The 16,525-nt window shown below is 41.5% G+C and overlaps 1 protein-coding gene across 1 annotated transcript in view; it reads right to left on the reverse strand.

Moving 5' to 3' along the window:
• drp2 (dystrophin related protein 2) overlaps positions 1 to 16,525 on the reverse strand; it is a 361,295-nt gene that overhangs the window by 43,268 nt on the left and 301,502 nt on the right. Inside the window, exons 12-15 of the mRNA XM_059651481.1 lie at positions 7,185 to 7,246; positions 6,788 to 6,862; positions 5,104 to 5,305; positions 3,049 to 3,134 (exon numbers count right to left, since the gene is read on the reverse strand). Of these exons, the coding sequence (XP_059507464.1) occupies positions 3,049 to 3,134; positions 5,104 to 5,305; positions 6,788 to 6,862; positions 7,185 to 7,246 (425 nt within the window). The remainder of the gene's footprint in view (positions 1 to 3,048; positions 3,135 to 5,103; positions 5,306 to 6,787; positions 6,863 to 7,184; positions 7,247 to 16,525) is intronic.

Raw genomic sequence — 16,525 nt, forward strand, 5'->3', positions numbered from 1 at the left:
GGGGCGGGAGGAAGGGATGGGTGAGAGGAAGAACAGTTTAGGGAAGCAGAGACAGGCTGGGCTGGTTTTGGGATGCAGTGGGGGGAGGGGATGAGCTGGGCTGGTTGTGTGATGCAGTGGGGGGAGGGGACGAACTGGGCTGGTTTTGGGATGCGGTGGGGAAAGGGGAGATTTTGAAGCTGGTGAAGTCCACATTGATACCAATGGGCTGCAGGGTTCCCAAGCGGAATATGAGTTGCTGTTCCTGCAACCTTCGGGTGGCATCATTGTGGCACTGCAGGAGGCCCATGATGGACATGTCATCTAAAGAATGGGAGGGGGAGTTGAAATGGTTCACGACTGGGAGGTGCAGTTGTTTATTGCGAACTGAGCGGAGGTGTTCTGCAAAGCGGTCCCCAAGCCTCTGCTTGGTTTCCCCAATGCAGAGAAAGGCACACCGGGTACAATGGACTCCGCCGCATCTGGTCCCAGGATGAGGCATTCCAATCCCGCACATCCCAGATGTCCAAGTTCTTCAGGGACCGCAACTTTCTCCCCACAGTGGTCGAGAACGCCCTTGACCACGTCTCCCGCATTTCCCGCAACACATCCCTCACACCCCGCCCCCGCCACAACCGCCCGAAGAGGACCCCCTCGTTCTCACACACCACCCCACCAACCTCTGGATACAATGCATCATCCTCTGACACTTCCGCCATCTACAATCCGACCCCACCACCCAAGACATTTTTCCATCCCCACCCTTGTCTGCTTTCTGGAGAGACCACTCTCTCTGCGACTCCCTTGTTCGCTCCACACTACCCTCCAACCCTACCACACCTGGCACCTTCCCCTACAACTGCAGGAAATGCTACACTTGCCCCCACACCTCCTCCCTCACCCTTATCCCAGGCCCCAAGATGGCTTTCCATATTAAGCAGAGGTTCATCTGCACATCTGCCAATGCGGTATACTATATCCATTGTACCCGGTGTGGCTTCCTCAACATTGGTGAAACCAAGCGGAGGCTTGGGGACCGCTTTGCAGAACACCTCCGCTCGTTTTGCAATAAACAACTGCACCTCCCAGTCGCGAACCATTTCAACTCCCCCTCCCATTCTTTAGATGACATGTCCATCATGGGCCTCCTGCAGTGCCACAATGATGCCACCCGAAGGTTGCAGGAACAGCAACTCATATTCCGCTTGGGAACCCTGTAGCCCTATGGTATCAATGTGGACTTCACCAGCTTCAAAATCTCCCCTTCCCCCACCGCATCCCAAAACCAGCCCAGTTTGTCCCCTCCCCCCACTGCATCACACAACCAGCCCAGCCTGTCTCTGCTTCCCTAACCTGTTCTTCCTCTCACCCATCCCTTCCTCCCACCCCAAGCCACATCTCCATTTCCTACCTTCTAACCTCATCCCACCTCCTTGACCTGTCCGTCTTCCCTGGACTGACCTATCCCCTCCCTACCTCCCCACCTATACTCTCCTCTCCACCTATCTTCTTTTCTCTCCATCTTCGGTCCGCCTCCCCCTCTCTCCCTATTTATTCCGGAACCCTCACCCCATCCCCCTCTCTGATGAAGGGTCTAGGCCTGAAACAACAGCTTTTGTGCTCCTGAGATGCTGCTCGGCCTGGTTCATTCAGCTTCACACTTTATTATCTTGGATTCTCCAGCATCTGCAGTTCCCATTATCTCTGAAGATAACGAGGCAGCTGACCACCTAACTTCTTTTAGCAGAAAACCACAGATTCCAGGAAAATACAAAGTCAGTGTTTAAAAGTGGGACGCAACCCTGCTCTTTGTCTGACCATGAAAGAAGGTGTGCAAGTAAACTGAGGCACTCGTGTATCAGCCAAGGTTGTGAAGATCACAGTCGAAGAACCACCCATCAAAACACCTGCGTTGCAGGTAAAAGGATTCTTTTCCTCTTAGTGTTAGAAGCCAGCTAGGTGACAAATTAATCTAAAGAGATTAGGATACAAAATGACTCCCTCGATCTGAGTGCTGACAGCTATCAAAAGGAAATGGGATAAAACGACTGCAAATAATCTGTAAAACCAAGAATTCTGAAATCAACTGCTCTTTATTAATACCTAACTATCTATTCTTCACAAATGATCCAAAGATACTGATCTTTTAACTTGTGTCTTGTTTTTAGAACCACTTCTCCTTTTTCCTAATCTGTGTGTACAGGTGTTGCATTATTATTTTTTTTCCAGTGTTTAGTAAGTAATAAATCACTAGTTTATTAAGTGAAGTAAGCTGATTAAATTCGCTGTTGGCAGAAAAGGAAATCCTCCTTCTTTCAAACTTCAAATTCTTGCCGTGATCAACTGAGAGAACAAGTGAATAAACAGAGGAGCCAATTCATCCCTCCTTCCCCAGGGTCTGGTTATAGCTATAAACTTCCTGTTCCCACTATCTCGATGGCCAAATTCACTTTAGTTATTTCTTCTCCTTCTTAAATATCTGTAGAAACTTTGTTTTTACATTGCTGGCATGGTTTCTCTTTTACTCCAATATTTTCCTCCTTATTAACACTCAGTTTTTCTCTGCTCTCTTTTTTATTCTCTGCAATCATCTGACCTGCCACTCAACTTTGCAAAATTATGAGCTTTTTCTTTAAGTTTGCTGGTTTCATAATTTCTTTCGTTAATCATGGATGGTGAGCCCTCCCATTACAGCTATTCTTTATCATAGGAATCTACTTATCCTGAGTATTTTGAGATATACCCTTAAATATCTGCCACTGCATCCCTATTGATACATCCTGTAGCCTAGAATTCCAGTTCACTTCAGCTGGCTTACCTTTCATGGTCTTTTTAAAATTTAAAATATTAGTCCTAGAGGCATTCTTTTCTATTTCAAACTGGATTTAGAATTGAATCATATTGTACTCCCTGCTATCCAGGAATGTCTGAGGTGATTAATTTAATCTATCACATTACGTGATACCAAGCCACTCATACATTAAATGTGAAGCACTTTCAGATGCTCTAGAAAATGTAACAAGATGCTGAACACAAATATTCCTTTCCACCTTTATGTTTGATATTTACATTGATATTTTTCCTCGACCTCTGCATTGCACAAAGTGATAATTCCAGTCTTGAAGGACAGAACTCGAATCTTGCCATTGCGACCACTAGGGAGGAATGAAAGAACAAAAAGTAAAAAATGATTCCAAAGTGAGAAACCAAAAAACTAGCATCAAAAACTGAAATCTTATTTGCATCATTTCAGAACTGACTATGTCTGTTAAAGTCTCCTTTTCAAAAACAGAAGTGCTTTCAAAAGCTCCAAGTGTTTGTATTGTTTGTCTCTCCGCCGAATGTGGTTTGATTCTGATTCTGTGAGAGCTGGTTGTTTAAATGTGAGCTTTGGCAACAAGCAGTATCAGTTAATCTAACTCACAGTTTAGCTCAGTGCTGTTTTCATACAAAATTCACACATGTGCATTCCCAGCATGATACTTGATAATGAACAGGAATAAGAATTCTGGTGAGATTTTCTGCTCCTTGGCTCACATGTCCTAGAATCAATTTCAGGACCTTATCTATTAGCATTATCCTGAAGCAGGGCTGTTATCAAATTTCTTAATCTTAATGTCTTATTGCATATTCAGTCATTGAGCTACTAGGGATTGACGTAGTGTCTGATGGGAGATACAGTATTCATTTCTTACAAGAACTACTAAAACATGTCTAATGCAAATTAATACTTACCACTCAAACTTTGAGAGTAAAACATATCTTTATTCCAGTTTATACGTGCATGATTGCATTCTTCTTAATTTTGGCTATTTTCACATGACGAAACTACTCACTGAATATCTATTCAATTAGGCAGACATTGCGTAACAGTCTCCAAATTACACAGGATTGCACAGGAATATGGCACAGAAACAGGCCATTCAGCATAACCAGATTTTATGCTTCGTATGTCCCTCCTCCCGACTTTTTCCTTTAAACCTACTGTTGTAACCATCAATTCTCTTCTCCCCTTAAAGGACATTTATTTGAGCTACTGCCTTTGGTGACAGGTTGAATATTTTCACCATTAGGTAAAAACATTTCTTTTGAATTGCCAATTGAATTTCTTGATGACCGTTTTATATTCATGATCTTTAATTGTGCAGTTCCCCACAAGAGGAAAAACATTCTCTCTGTATAAGCTCCATCAAAGCCTTTTGTGATCTTAAAGACCTCACTTAGGTCATTACTTAGCTTTATTTTTCCCAAGTGAAAAGAGACCCAGTATTTGCTGAAATGTGCAATCAAATTTCTGGTTTCATCAGTGTAAATATTCCCTGCATTCCCTACAGTGCCTCTACATCTTTTATCAAAAGCGATCAGTGCTCTCTGATGAAGGGTCTAGGCCCGAAACGTAAGCTTTTGTGCTCCTGAGATGCTGCTTGGCCTGCTGTGTTCATCCAGCTTCACACTTTGTTATCTTGGATTCTGCAGTTCCCATTATCACAGCACTGCAAGTAGTAGTTTAGGAATGGAGAGCCAAGGTTCAGTACAAATTCAATACCACTTCCAGCCACCCCATCACTTTTCAATTCTACACTTTTCAAAATAAAGGCTAGTGTTTGTAACTTCCTTTTAAGGCCTTAAATCTGCTATGCTACCCCTAGTGACTGGTGCACTTATACAGAAACCGCTTTATTCTTCCACCTCATACAGATTTATATCTTTCAAGTAATGAGCGACCACTGTATTCTTCCTACTTAAATGCACAACATTTATTATTGAACTTCATTTACAAATTATTTCCTATTCAGTATTAACATAAGCCATCACTATGTCAAACCATAGATTTTTTTTGTTGTTGCAGGGATGTATCGATTGTAAATGAATTCAAGCCTTTCCCAAACATTTTTCATATCATCTTTACAGAAAACAGAGTTCTAATCCAACATTTTGGGCTGGATTGTGATCCAAGATCATAAAGTGTATGCCGACAGGCTAATTGAATGAACTAACCACGTCCTGTGAAACGTAATGTATTTTGTTTATCATAATTTAATCTAATCAATGCGATGTATTACGGCTCATGCTCAACTGCCAGGCAAAGCAGATCATAAAAAGAGAGTTGAAATTAAAACTTACGTGTCATAGACATTGAGAAGCCAGTTAAGACACATGTCCACAGAGAGAGGCACATTAATGATGATCCCACGCTCCTGCTCAAGGTGATCATACATGGTGGTGAGGCACTGGATGATTTCCAGAACATCGATTGTCTGGTCACTTTGCTGTAGCTTGTACTGAGTGAAGATATTGGAGGCACTGGACATGCTCAACAGATCCACTGACAGCAGGTAATGCAGACACAGAAAGCGAACAACATAAAACATGCTATTTGCAATCAGCACAAATTGTCACCATTGGCAGAAAAAGATTTAAGAACCAACTCCCTGGGCATCTTCCCCAGAATTAAAATGAACTGCATTCAAGGTTCAGCTTTTACGTTTAAAGGTTAGCCCAGCAACATTTCACAAGAAGATATCAGTTCCCCTTAAAAGCAGTATGCTGAAATGATAGCCCGTTACCTCGATTTTCAATGTCCTTGTTTAAATGCAACAGAAGCTGCCTGATGCTTTTAGAAATCTCTGATCAGAGCAATTATATTTGAGAGACAAGGAGCAGAGGAGTTTCATCGTTGTTGGCTGTTCTTTTGTGGAAGGTGAAACCTCTTCCTTTCAGTATATTTTCACCCTCATTCCACTTCTTTAGGCTTTCCTATGATGCACAAACCCACTCCAGCCAGGAAGATGGCAGGTTGGCCTATTCCCAATCCTCAATCTGCAAACCCCACCGTGACAGGACAGACAGCAGTAAATGTTCCGTTTTGTTTAGGAAGGAGCTGGCCCCCCCCCCTAGCATTTCCATATGGCAACATTGCCAGCAAAGCTGATAATGCAGCCCTGAGCCATATGCTGATGGAGCTATAATCCGCTAATGCAGGATTGACTCGCTGGTGTTTTTAAAGGCATTCACATGATCTCTTAGGAGCTGAGATTTCTCAAGACACTTTCTTCTGTGTTTCTAAAATATTTTCATTACATTATGGGCAAACAGGATATTTAAATGAAATTCCAGAGTTTTGTTAAGCTTCGTGCACAATTGCTGATCAGGTTTTTACTAATTCAAGTGGGGAGTTCTGAGGAAGGGGTCACCAGACGCGAAACATTAACTCTGTTTTTCCCTTCACAGATGCTGCCAGACCTGCTGAGTTTTTCCAGCAACTTTGTTTTTTTGTTGTGAGGAGATCTTGGCTTTACGAAGTAGTATGAAGCAAGAGATAGTGAGTCCATAGCCCAACTTGCATCATTGTTAACCTCAACAGAAATTGGAGTTGGGAGAGATGAATTTTTTTAATTCACTCAGTTTTCAATTTTGCAAGATGTGCCTACAGGTCCTTGTTACCCATCAAATTTCATCAACTCTTAATGGGTAATAAATAGCCCTGATTGTCTGATAATAGGACCACAATGTCAGAAGCACTTAAGTGGCACGAGCATCCCTGTAGTTGAGGCTTGAAGTGCAAATAAGGGCTTCCAGGCAGGTCTACAAACTGAAGCGGCTTCAAGCTAAGGGGTCGTGTGCAACCCATTAATTCAAGTTGGAGGACTTATAAATGTTACTCCAAATCAGGTTTTGAACTAGTTTAACTTTGTCAACAGCCCAACATAGATTTACATGAGCTTAAGAAAAGGCAAACCACTGTGTGGATGCTACGTGGCCATTGACAGAAAACGCAGTTCCTTGAGAACATGGAAAACAAACTTACAGCGGAGTGCCTTCTGCACACGCCTCAGCTTCATGGCGGTTCGGTAAGCTGAGAATTTGATGTTATTCAGGGAAGCTGTTAAGAAAAAGTGGAAAAAAACAAAACACCTATTATTTCACATTATTCCCCCTTGAGATCAGGAAATTATACTGCAATTGTTAATGGATAGTCACTGATTTGGGATCAGATTTCCAGCCGGACAGCAAAAAAGGGAAATGGATTTGCAAAGTCATGTTGGAACAATCGACATCAATAACTCAAGTGCGTTCACTTTTTCTTTCTATCCATATTTCAGAGAGATTTACAATCAATATCTGACTCACTGAATATCACGGGGCTGCTGTGAACATTGGGATTAATAAATACCACAGGGACAAGCTTGGATTGGAAATCTTACCAAGTGACTGGTACAATTCAGTCATCTTTGGGTGATCCCAGCATGTGGTCTGGCCCTGGTGACTAAGAGGATAAAGAAAGAGCATTAGATGACAGCACTTTTTAAACATTTGTTAGAAAATCTAGGAAAGAAAGCAAGTGGATTGATACTGAAAACAAAATAATGCTGGAAATCACAGGGGGTCAGGCAGAATTCATGGAGAGACAGCAAGCTAAGGTTTTGAGTCTAGAGATTTTTCATCAGAACAAGTGAACTGATTCTTGAGTCATTACTTCTGTTTCCTTGTGATGAATTATGAGGTAATTGATTTGAGAAGCTCTCATGGGTAGGAGCTACAATAGTTATTTAAGAAAGACAAAGATCAATAGCTAACGTCAGGTTATGAACATATTTTTGGATGATATTACAAAAGAAATACATTCTTTGCTTTGCGATCATTGAAGTGAGGACGTCAGTGTTGGATATTAAATGAAAGCTTTCCACTGCTCCATGATTCTGCAGGCTGTGACTCATTCCAGAGTATTAGCTTATATATATTGTCTATGCAATGATGTCACATCTCAGTAGGTTTGTCTAACAAGTGACTGCGAACAGAAATTATTAGTGAGTTGATTTGCGACAAGCAAGTCCAATGTAGCTCAATTTTGTCCTCATTTGAGGACCCATCCAAATACTTTCCAGCTGGAATCATTGGCCAACAACAAGAAACACAATATCTCCACTGAAACCCCATTCCTCAAGGCCAGCTTGGCCAATACAAGTCCCACTCCAGCACTGTGGCCAAGGCCTTTTTGATCTGCAAGGCAAAGAGAATTAAACAACGTGGGATTAAGTTTAAACTTTTGTCATTAGTATAAAGAAGGTGAACCTGGTCAACTACCCATTACGCCCCTCACCTGATCAACAGGAGAGGCATGGCAGCCAGTCCAAAGTACCTAATTCATGCGATCCCTAAAATTATCCCATCTCTCAATTATGATGGGCAATGTGAATACAGCCAGACCTACTGGAGAAACAATGGGGCACTTTCTTTAACTATCACCTTGTGCAGACTAAAAACTACTTCTAGGTATAAGCTTTGACAACACTTGTGCTCTTCCAGTCAAATCAGGAATGGATTAATACCTGATATCATGATTGCCTGGATACTGATCCCTGCAGATCTTAACATGGGTCCAAAGAATCTTTCTCCTCAATGGATTGAGGATGAAGTAGTGATTGCTGCTGGCTATAGGAAGCTATTAACACTGATGAAAATTCATTAATAATAGCAGAAAAATGTAAACACATCTGAAACATTGATCTGTCTATTCCTGCTGATCCCTATTCTCTCATTTGTATCCAAATTACTTTTACAGCTGGAATAAGCCACTTTACCATCAAAACCTTGCACTGCCATAGCATTTCAACATGGCAAATTCTCATTTTTATAGACTGTCTGAGCTTGCAATTTTAATGAGGGTTTGAACTCAGGATTTTGTTTTTGCATTTTACTCATGGCTAATTTGGAGGATGCTATCTAGTAGAAAAAAAATGAAAGGGAACTGAGCCAGTTAAAATGGGATGCTTAAAGGAACACACCTCAGTGCAAAAAAGATCTCCTAATCAGAAACGAATTAGCCGCAATCCTACATTGTCGCAAAAGTATTTACAAAATGAGAACATCTTCGCGAGATGCCACAAATTTATTAGCAGGGAAGAGAAGACAATAATATTTTGGATGTGCCACTTCCATTTCCAGCATTTTCTCTTCTTATTTTTGATTTTCAATGTTGACAGATTTGTCTGAAATCATCTGCCTGAACTGAGAATGCCCCCAACCAAACCTGATGCTGCTTCTTCATGATGGCCCACATAAACATAGGGCACAACTTGGGTCCCCAGAACCTTATCTGGGTCTCTGGATTAACAGTCCAGTGAAAATACCACTAGGCCATTGCCTCCCCAATTTAATTGCTCAAATTGTGCAATGATTCAAACACAATCACAAAATTATCATCAAGCATACTTTGGTCAGGCTGGAGCAAGTGGGCCGAGCCCTGTGGAGTGAGCAGCATGGCCTTGCGTTCGGGGACCTGCAGGCATGCCCTGTGTGCCCCAGAACAGCGCGAGCAATGAGCCATGTAGCAGCATGTGGGCCGTGAGTCTGGAGTAGCTTGGAGAAGAAGCCCCGCAGCAGCACATGGGAAGCAGCCCTCCCGGAGCAATGTGCAGGCAGCGAGATCTGACAGATACTGGTGTGAGGAGACAATCCTTACCTTAGAACACTGTAATTAACTGTAATGTTAACCCCTTAATATATTCCTATTTTTAAACTTATTTTCAATATGTAATTAAACAACTACTTTTATCTCTGTGCTGTGTCCAAGAATTGAACCCAGGTACTTGTACCTAGGCTGTCACCATAAGAAGGCAGACATTGCAAACATTTTTCCACTCTACTCCTACAATGGAGCACACATGACAATAAAAGGTTATTGTATTGTATCATACATTGACCCAGCTGTGAACACCATTGTGGATAGTTCTCCATTAATGCTAATGACCATCAGTGTTTACTCTGTTTTAATGCTACCACCACATTTTTTTGAGATAATTTCATTAACTATAGGTTGGACGGTTACGAGTCGAAGATGTGTGAACCTAATTCTGATTTGCACCAATAACGTATTGTTGTTACAGCATAGTTCACTCTTCTGTCACATCTGTTTTATCACAACTCAATCTCAACCATCATTCTTCTGTTTCTTGGCTAAATTCAGCCATTATGTTGGCCAGTTTTAATGTTTTTGCATTCCTGTCTAATCCATTTTATCACAGGCACTGTACATTTATTTTAGGAATCTTAATTTTAATCTGAAACAAGCTAGCCACTGAATGAACCAGGAATACAACGATATTCAACTAAAGTGCTGGAGAAACTCAACAGGTTTGACAGCATCTGTGCAGAGAGGAACAAAATTCATATTTTGAGTCCAATATGACTGTTGCCTTTAGTTTATACAATGAAATGCAATGTACAAAATGTCATCTGCAGAGAAAATTAAACTGCCTGTAATCTGATCATTCAGAAGCTTCTCAGGCCAATTTTATCATAACTTCTGCTCCTGAAAAGAACATCACTCACAAATAATCTGCCCTTGTAGCAAAACACCATCTGCTTTCCTGCCAAAGCTATTTCTTGTAATTTCAGTGAACCTTCCTGCTTTCAATCACAAATATTTGTTCTTCCAAATGTTTATCCTGCAATATGGATTATTTAGTAAATGCACTGAGTGTTAATGAGTAATCAAATTGTGCTTTCACACTGATGGTATGGGTGTTCATTTTTGCCGAGGGTGCTAAACATGTTCTTCTGAATAAATAATGTCTCTAACATGCTGGGCCTTTTGGTTTCTTTTTAACAGCTTGTCAAACAGTAATTAATGGAAATGTGAATATTTATGCAGGACTTATTTCATGCTCACATCACGTTCATTTCTCCCATTAAAAGGAGATATGAAAGAGAAAATTGACCAGGCAACATTCAAAGAAAACAGCAGGAAATGTCATATTGTTGATGAAAGAACTCACTTTCTTAAAAAATCTACAATATAGCATGCAACTTTTAGGATATTCTAAGGAACTCAAAGTGAGCAACTTAAAGGAGCAACTTCAAGGACACCATGGAGCAGGGACTGAAAGACAAACCTAAAATTTCCAGTTGTGTGGTCTTCCCGATTTCACAAGGTATCATTTATTCCACTTGTTGTTTGCGCAGGTAATGTTCCCCTTTTATTTAAGGAAAGAGCTATTTTATCCCAAATGGTTAGAAGGTATACATATTTGTGCCCTGGAATAACATCATTAGCACTGATGGATGATAATTGTTCCAACTTTATTGATCTGTAGCTCTGCCCAAATTGGATTAGGTTGCATGGTGCTGGATCAGCTGACTTTACATGCTTTTCAATATTGCATATATGCACAAAAATTAAAGCTAAATTTCAAGAAGTGTTTCCATCCTGAGGAACCCTAAGATGCGGCAATTGTTGGAATTGGAAGACTGCCAGATTGGCTCGAAAGGGATTTTGAGAATTTGCTGGTCGGTTAAGACTTAGTGTGACAGAGAGCAAGTTGGTGTGTTCAAGGGTGCAATGCTGTATGCTTTACAATATTGTCATTTGAAGAAGCACTCAAAGGAAATTAATGGCCCTCTGTTAATGTTTGGGGGCAGTGGGAATGAATGATTGGCAGGAGGATACAGGGTGGAGATCCCAATGCCTTCCCACCTCCTGCTATAAGTCAGGGCCAGGAGGGATTGTGGGCGGTCTTTCTGTCTGAATATGAATTGAGACCCTTAATTAAGCAATTAATTCAGCACCTTTGACATACACGAAACAACCAACGCTCCACTCCCAACCATTCCAAGCCATTTACATCAGTTGAGCAGAATGCAGGCTATGTGATTTTGCCTCTGAATTATTAAAAGTTTATGCATAACATACATACCTAATGTTTTCTGTATTATCTGAGTTTTTGTGTTAATCTGAGATATGTACCAAGTTGTGTATAATTCACATTATATTCACCTTTCACACCTCACTGTATGTGAGGTGATGGCCCTCCTCTAAGCCCCATTTCCGGCATACAATTTTCCTGACACTGAGTGATTCTTCCCAGCATGTTCATTTCAATTCAAGATTTTGTTAATTTTAACCTACCCTTCATGCATTATTATTTGATGCCCATATTTTCATTTTAGTTGCAATTGGCCTTTGCCAGCTCACTGCTCGTTGTCACCCCTTTCTTTTCACTTCCGATCTTTGCCATTGGGATCTCCACCCTGCATCCTCCTGCCAATCATTCATTTACCCGTAGCACCTCAGCTAGGAGGTAGACTCTCTCTGTTCTTGTCCTTTTGTATCTGCCAAGCTGTCCTGTACTCACCATGGTAGGCTCTTATTGTCCCATTGCATCACTGCGGCCAAATTCCCTGCGCCAGAGGCCCCTTGAGTTTGTTGCCTATTGCCCCACTCCATGCTTTTCACTGCTTCTGCAACCACTTCCCAGCTCTCTTCGATCTGCTGTCTGCATTTTAGCCTGTAGTAACACTAGGTACCTCATGTGCAAATAAATTATTTTGACAACTGTATGTGTGGCCATTTTGAAAGGTTACAAAGTACTCTGAGGCAAGAATTATGGTGGGGCTGAGAAGAGGAAGGGATATAGGAAAGCCCTGGGAGTGGAGGAGGGAACTGACATTTTGGGGAAAGTGATGAATTGGCAGATAGGAGAAATATGGGGCAGGGGAGTGAAGGTGAAGCGATAATATAAAAGAGGAAGTGCAGACTGCTATTAACAGAAGTTGCTGTACTTATTATTGTCGCTCCTGGGATGTCTGGCAAAAACCCAACACTACCACATCACAACATTCGTTTTGGGATAACAAGGTGTAGAGCTGGATGAACACAGCAGGCCAAGTAGCATCAGAGGAGCAGGAAGGCTGACGTTTCGGGTCTGGGCCCTTCTTTTGTTCAAGTTTTCAGAATGTAGAAGATGAGAGGCAGTCTAGAGAACAACGGAATAATTAAGTCCTGAGGTAACAAAATACACGAATGAGGGTTTCAGTTGCAGATGAAATAGGTCGGGACAGAGATGACTGTCATATTGGGAGACCGACATGTTTGAACTAAACTCATTTAGCTGTTTTCCATCTTTTCATTCTTTCTATAAATAAAGTTCTGACTGTAATCTTTAGTATTGACCATTTCCTTGTATTGATGCAAAAATGATATTCATCTTCCTGCCCTCAGAACTTCATTCACTCCTGGGGTGATCATGTGATCATTATGCATAAGAAAGGCCACTCAGCTCATCCATTAACATCCTAAAGTGCCTCCATTACAGAAGCTAATTTCTTTATAAATGATTCCAGGACTTTCGTCTCCATAATTTGTATTTCACATATTGATTACATCTGTGTGAGAGGAAGGATTTGCTGATACTAGTCCTTAACGTAACCAGTTTTAACCCATGCACTTGCATGTATCTTACTCACGCACATTAAAGTCATATTTCAGATTTATTTTCTTCATTCCCGATAAACCTCTAAGCCCTCGATGTGCACAAATGTCTCCTTTACTGTGCTGAAAAGTTAACATTCTTTCCTGATGTCTTTCATAACTCAGAGCTTTGACACTAAAGGAGGAGTTGAGACTAATGAAAGGATGGGATTGGTTTGATGGTCATAATTTAAAAAAATCAGATTCCCAAAACAAATTATGCCTGATCTATATAAGTCTGATTTTAGTGAAGGCACAAAGGTAGACAGGCAGCAAACTGACTCTAAAGAGCCCTTTGAATATGGTCATGGTGTTGTGAACTTATTTGCTGTTAAGTCACGCACCAACCTGACTTGGACATGTATAAAGTCCTTCCTCATTACTGAGTCAATATTCTAGAAAATTTTTAATAGAACTGGAGTGGGGTAGGTGGGTGTGGGGGGAGGTACCTCATGGACCCAGGACGAAGGTCTGTCATTAGATCATCAGCTTTTATAAGGCAACTAGGAATGGGCTAATTAATTTTGCTGGCAATGCCCATATTGCAGGAATAAATAGAAGACATGAATTTCATATGATACATGAGACACTCATTTTTATGTCTGCTGTGTCATGCTTGTCTGTATTAACTTTCATCTCTAATTATTCTGATAACCAAACTACATACCCAAACCACTCTGTAACTCCTCAGCTGCCCCCTCCAAATTCACATTCCTATTTTGTTTAATTTCATTAGCAAATGCAACCACTTCTCATTATGTAAATTGGAACTAGCTTAGTTCTCATCTCCTCAAAGAAATCTATCTGGCTTGTCATTTCTGAAATTCAAATTGGTTGCTTCCAATTACTTTCTCTTCACCTAGATAATGTATCATTTTAGTTTTAATTACAGATTTCAAAATTTTCCCTATCACAGATGTTAAACTAACTGTCCTGCAATTACATAAAATGTAAGAGAGACTAATGTTTCTGTAGTTTATTCAGTTACTCTGTTTGAAAGTGTGTGACCCACTGACCTGGTTTTAATCTGGTTTAAACCTGGTTTAAACAGTGGTGGCTCCCACTGTTCACTGACTTCCTTATAATGTTCACTGTTACATAAAACTCCAGGCTGATCTCCAACAGAACCCTGGGATAAATGCATTTATGGCGTGTGACTTCTGGGCCTCGGGCTTTCATTATCATTTTAAAGCAAAATTATAAATTTTTCAAAGTTCTCTCCACTTGGAGTGAGTGTATGTATTGCTTATGCTGCCCTTGTGAATGCTTGGAGGAAGTAGTCAGTTAGAAAATCTAATCCCAATTTTGCTGTTCCACTATTTCCAACAATGGAGGCATTATATCAAATACAATATGGTTGCCTTGCATGCACAGATATGGCCAGTGGCCTCAACTGATTGTGAAAGGACTAGCCAGGGACAGCACCTCCGCATGACATCACCACTTTTCCTGCACTACTGCTTGCACTACTGGCTAGAGGCGACCAACTGGACAAAACGAAAGGCTGGCACTGGACACTGGGAGCTGGACCGAGTTGGGGAGGTTGCAACTGGGATTTAGAGTGTGACAGGAGTGCGGGAGCCGAGGTGGAAGGCCAGAAGTGGGAAGGCTGGGAGCAGAAAGTACCCTCTGTCTCCTCCCAACTTGTCATCAGCAGAAACTGTCACCTCACTGGTCATCCATATTCATTGTGACAAGGCACGCCATTAATGATTAACATGTAACTTCCATCAGCTCAGAGATACTAGCCTTAGCCAGGCCTCCAATGAAGGGAGATTGGTTCTCATATGGTAAGCCACACTTCATAAATTGTTGATGGGCGGGAGACAGAGATAATAGATCATTGGACTAATTGAGCTCTGTTCAGCTGAGCACTGATGTTGAGCCTAGAGGTTACAAAGCAGAAAATTGTGGAGTAGCAACAGAAAATATGAGAGTGTCTTTTGGCATTTTCAGATGCTTAGCATACCTTCGGGGAGAGAGAAAGAGTAAAGGATTGCATCTCTACCCATTGATATGTCAGGCCTTGCTGCCAATGACCATCTCCATGGACAGAGCCACCATTTCTAAGCAGCATCTGACACAATAAGAGGCCAATTCCATTCTGGCCCTCATGTCCAACTTAAGTGGGAAGAAAACCTTGCTTAGCTATGGAACACTTCACTTCACTGTCTCTGGTCAAGCTACTTTCATGTCTATCTCCTGCCTCCCCATTGCTCAGTCAGAGGCAACAAGCTGACTCCAAACCTAATGATAGAGTCTGCCTCTGCATTGGTGCTGGTGGGACTGAGATTGTCCACCTTATGCATTTGAGTAATGAAGACAGTGAAATGAGCAGCCTGCCTCTAGCTCCGCATTGATGCGCAGCTAGGTGAGAGACTGCAGGAGGGTCTTCTCCTTTTTGCTACTCCCCTTCATACTTCTCCATCTCTGAGGATCTAGAATGATCATCACGTTCCTCCTTACACAGACACAGTCCTCTTTAAAACACAACATTCTGCAAGTCACAGCATGTTATATCTGTTCTGGGCACTTCGCTGATGCATACTAAAGTTTTCCCAAATCGTGTCTACAGCTCCCTAATAACCGTCTCAATGACCATGCTGTGCTGGTGTGGCTCTGGTTGTACCTTTCCTTTGCATCAGGGGTAGGGATGCTAACAGGTCTCATCAGTTACAAACTCATCCTTATCTCCAGAGAGATGTCTGGTAAAGCAAAGTTTGTGGCAGCTCCCAGGATATCTTGCATAGACAATGTAAGAAAACCTTTTGGTGGTCACATTCCAGTTAAACATTAATGGAATGAATCCCTCTGTATTGTTGATTACTTGTCGACGATCAGCTTTAAAGCTCTCACGACACTATGACTCGATGTCACCCTTATTGCCATTGGACACCTCTTGAAGGAAGACTTTCTCTCAGGGGACAGCAGACAGCAGCACTGATCCACAATGAATGCCAGTTAGCTGAGAGAAAAAGCTGCTGCTGCTTCACACAGAGAATCCTTGGCCTTTTTCCATATTGCAAGCCATCTTCTTAAACCCCTCTCCACCCTCACCTTCAGAAACAAGAAATTTCAATTGGTTGCAGTTTCAACTCATGAAACTCTAAAAGGACAGTTGCAAAGTTATGAATGAATGACTCTTTAAAGCTTCTTAACATATTCTATTGTCACTGAGTGGTCCATTTATTCTATAGAGTGGGAATGTACATGTAATTGCCATAATTTTTGCACAGACAAGATGAGGGGCTATAGCTTGACATGAGCTGTGTGAAGGATCATGGAAGTGGGAGGAGG

This window comes from Stegostoma tigrinum, chromosome 15 (assembly GCF_030684315.1).
Source record: "Stegostoma tigrinum isolate sSteTig4 chromosome 15, sSteTig4.hap1, whole genome shotgun sequence".
In the NCBI taxonomy this organism is placed as follows: Eukaryota; Metazoa; Chordata; class Chondrichthyes; order Orectolobiformes; family Stegostomatidae; genus Stegostoma; species Stegostoma tigrinum.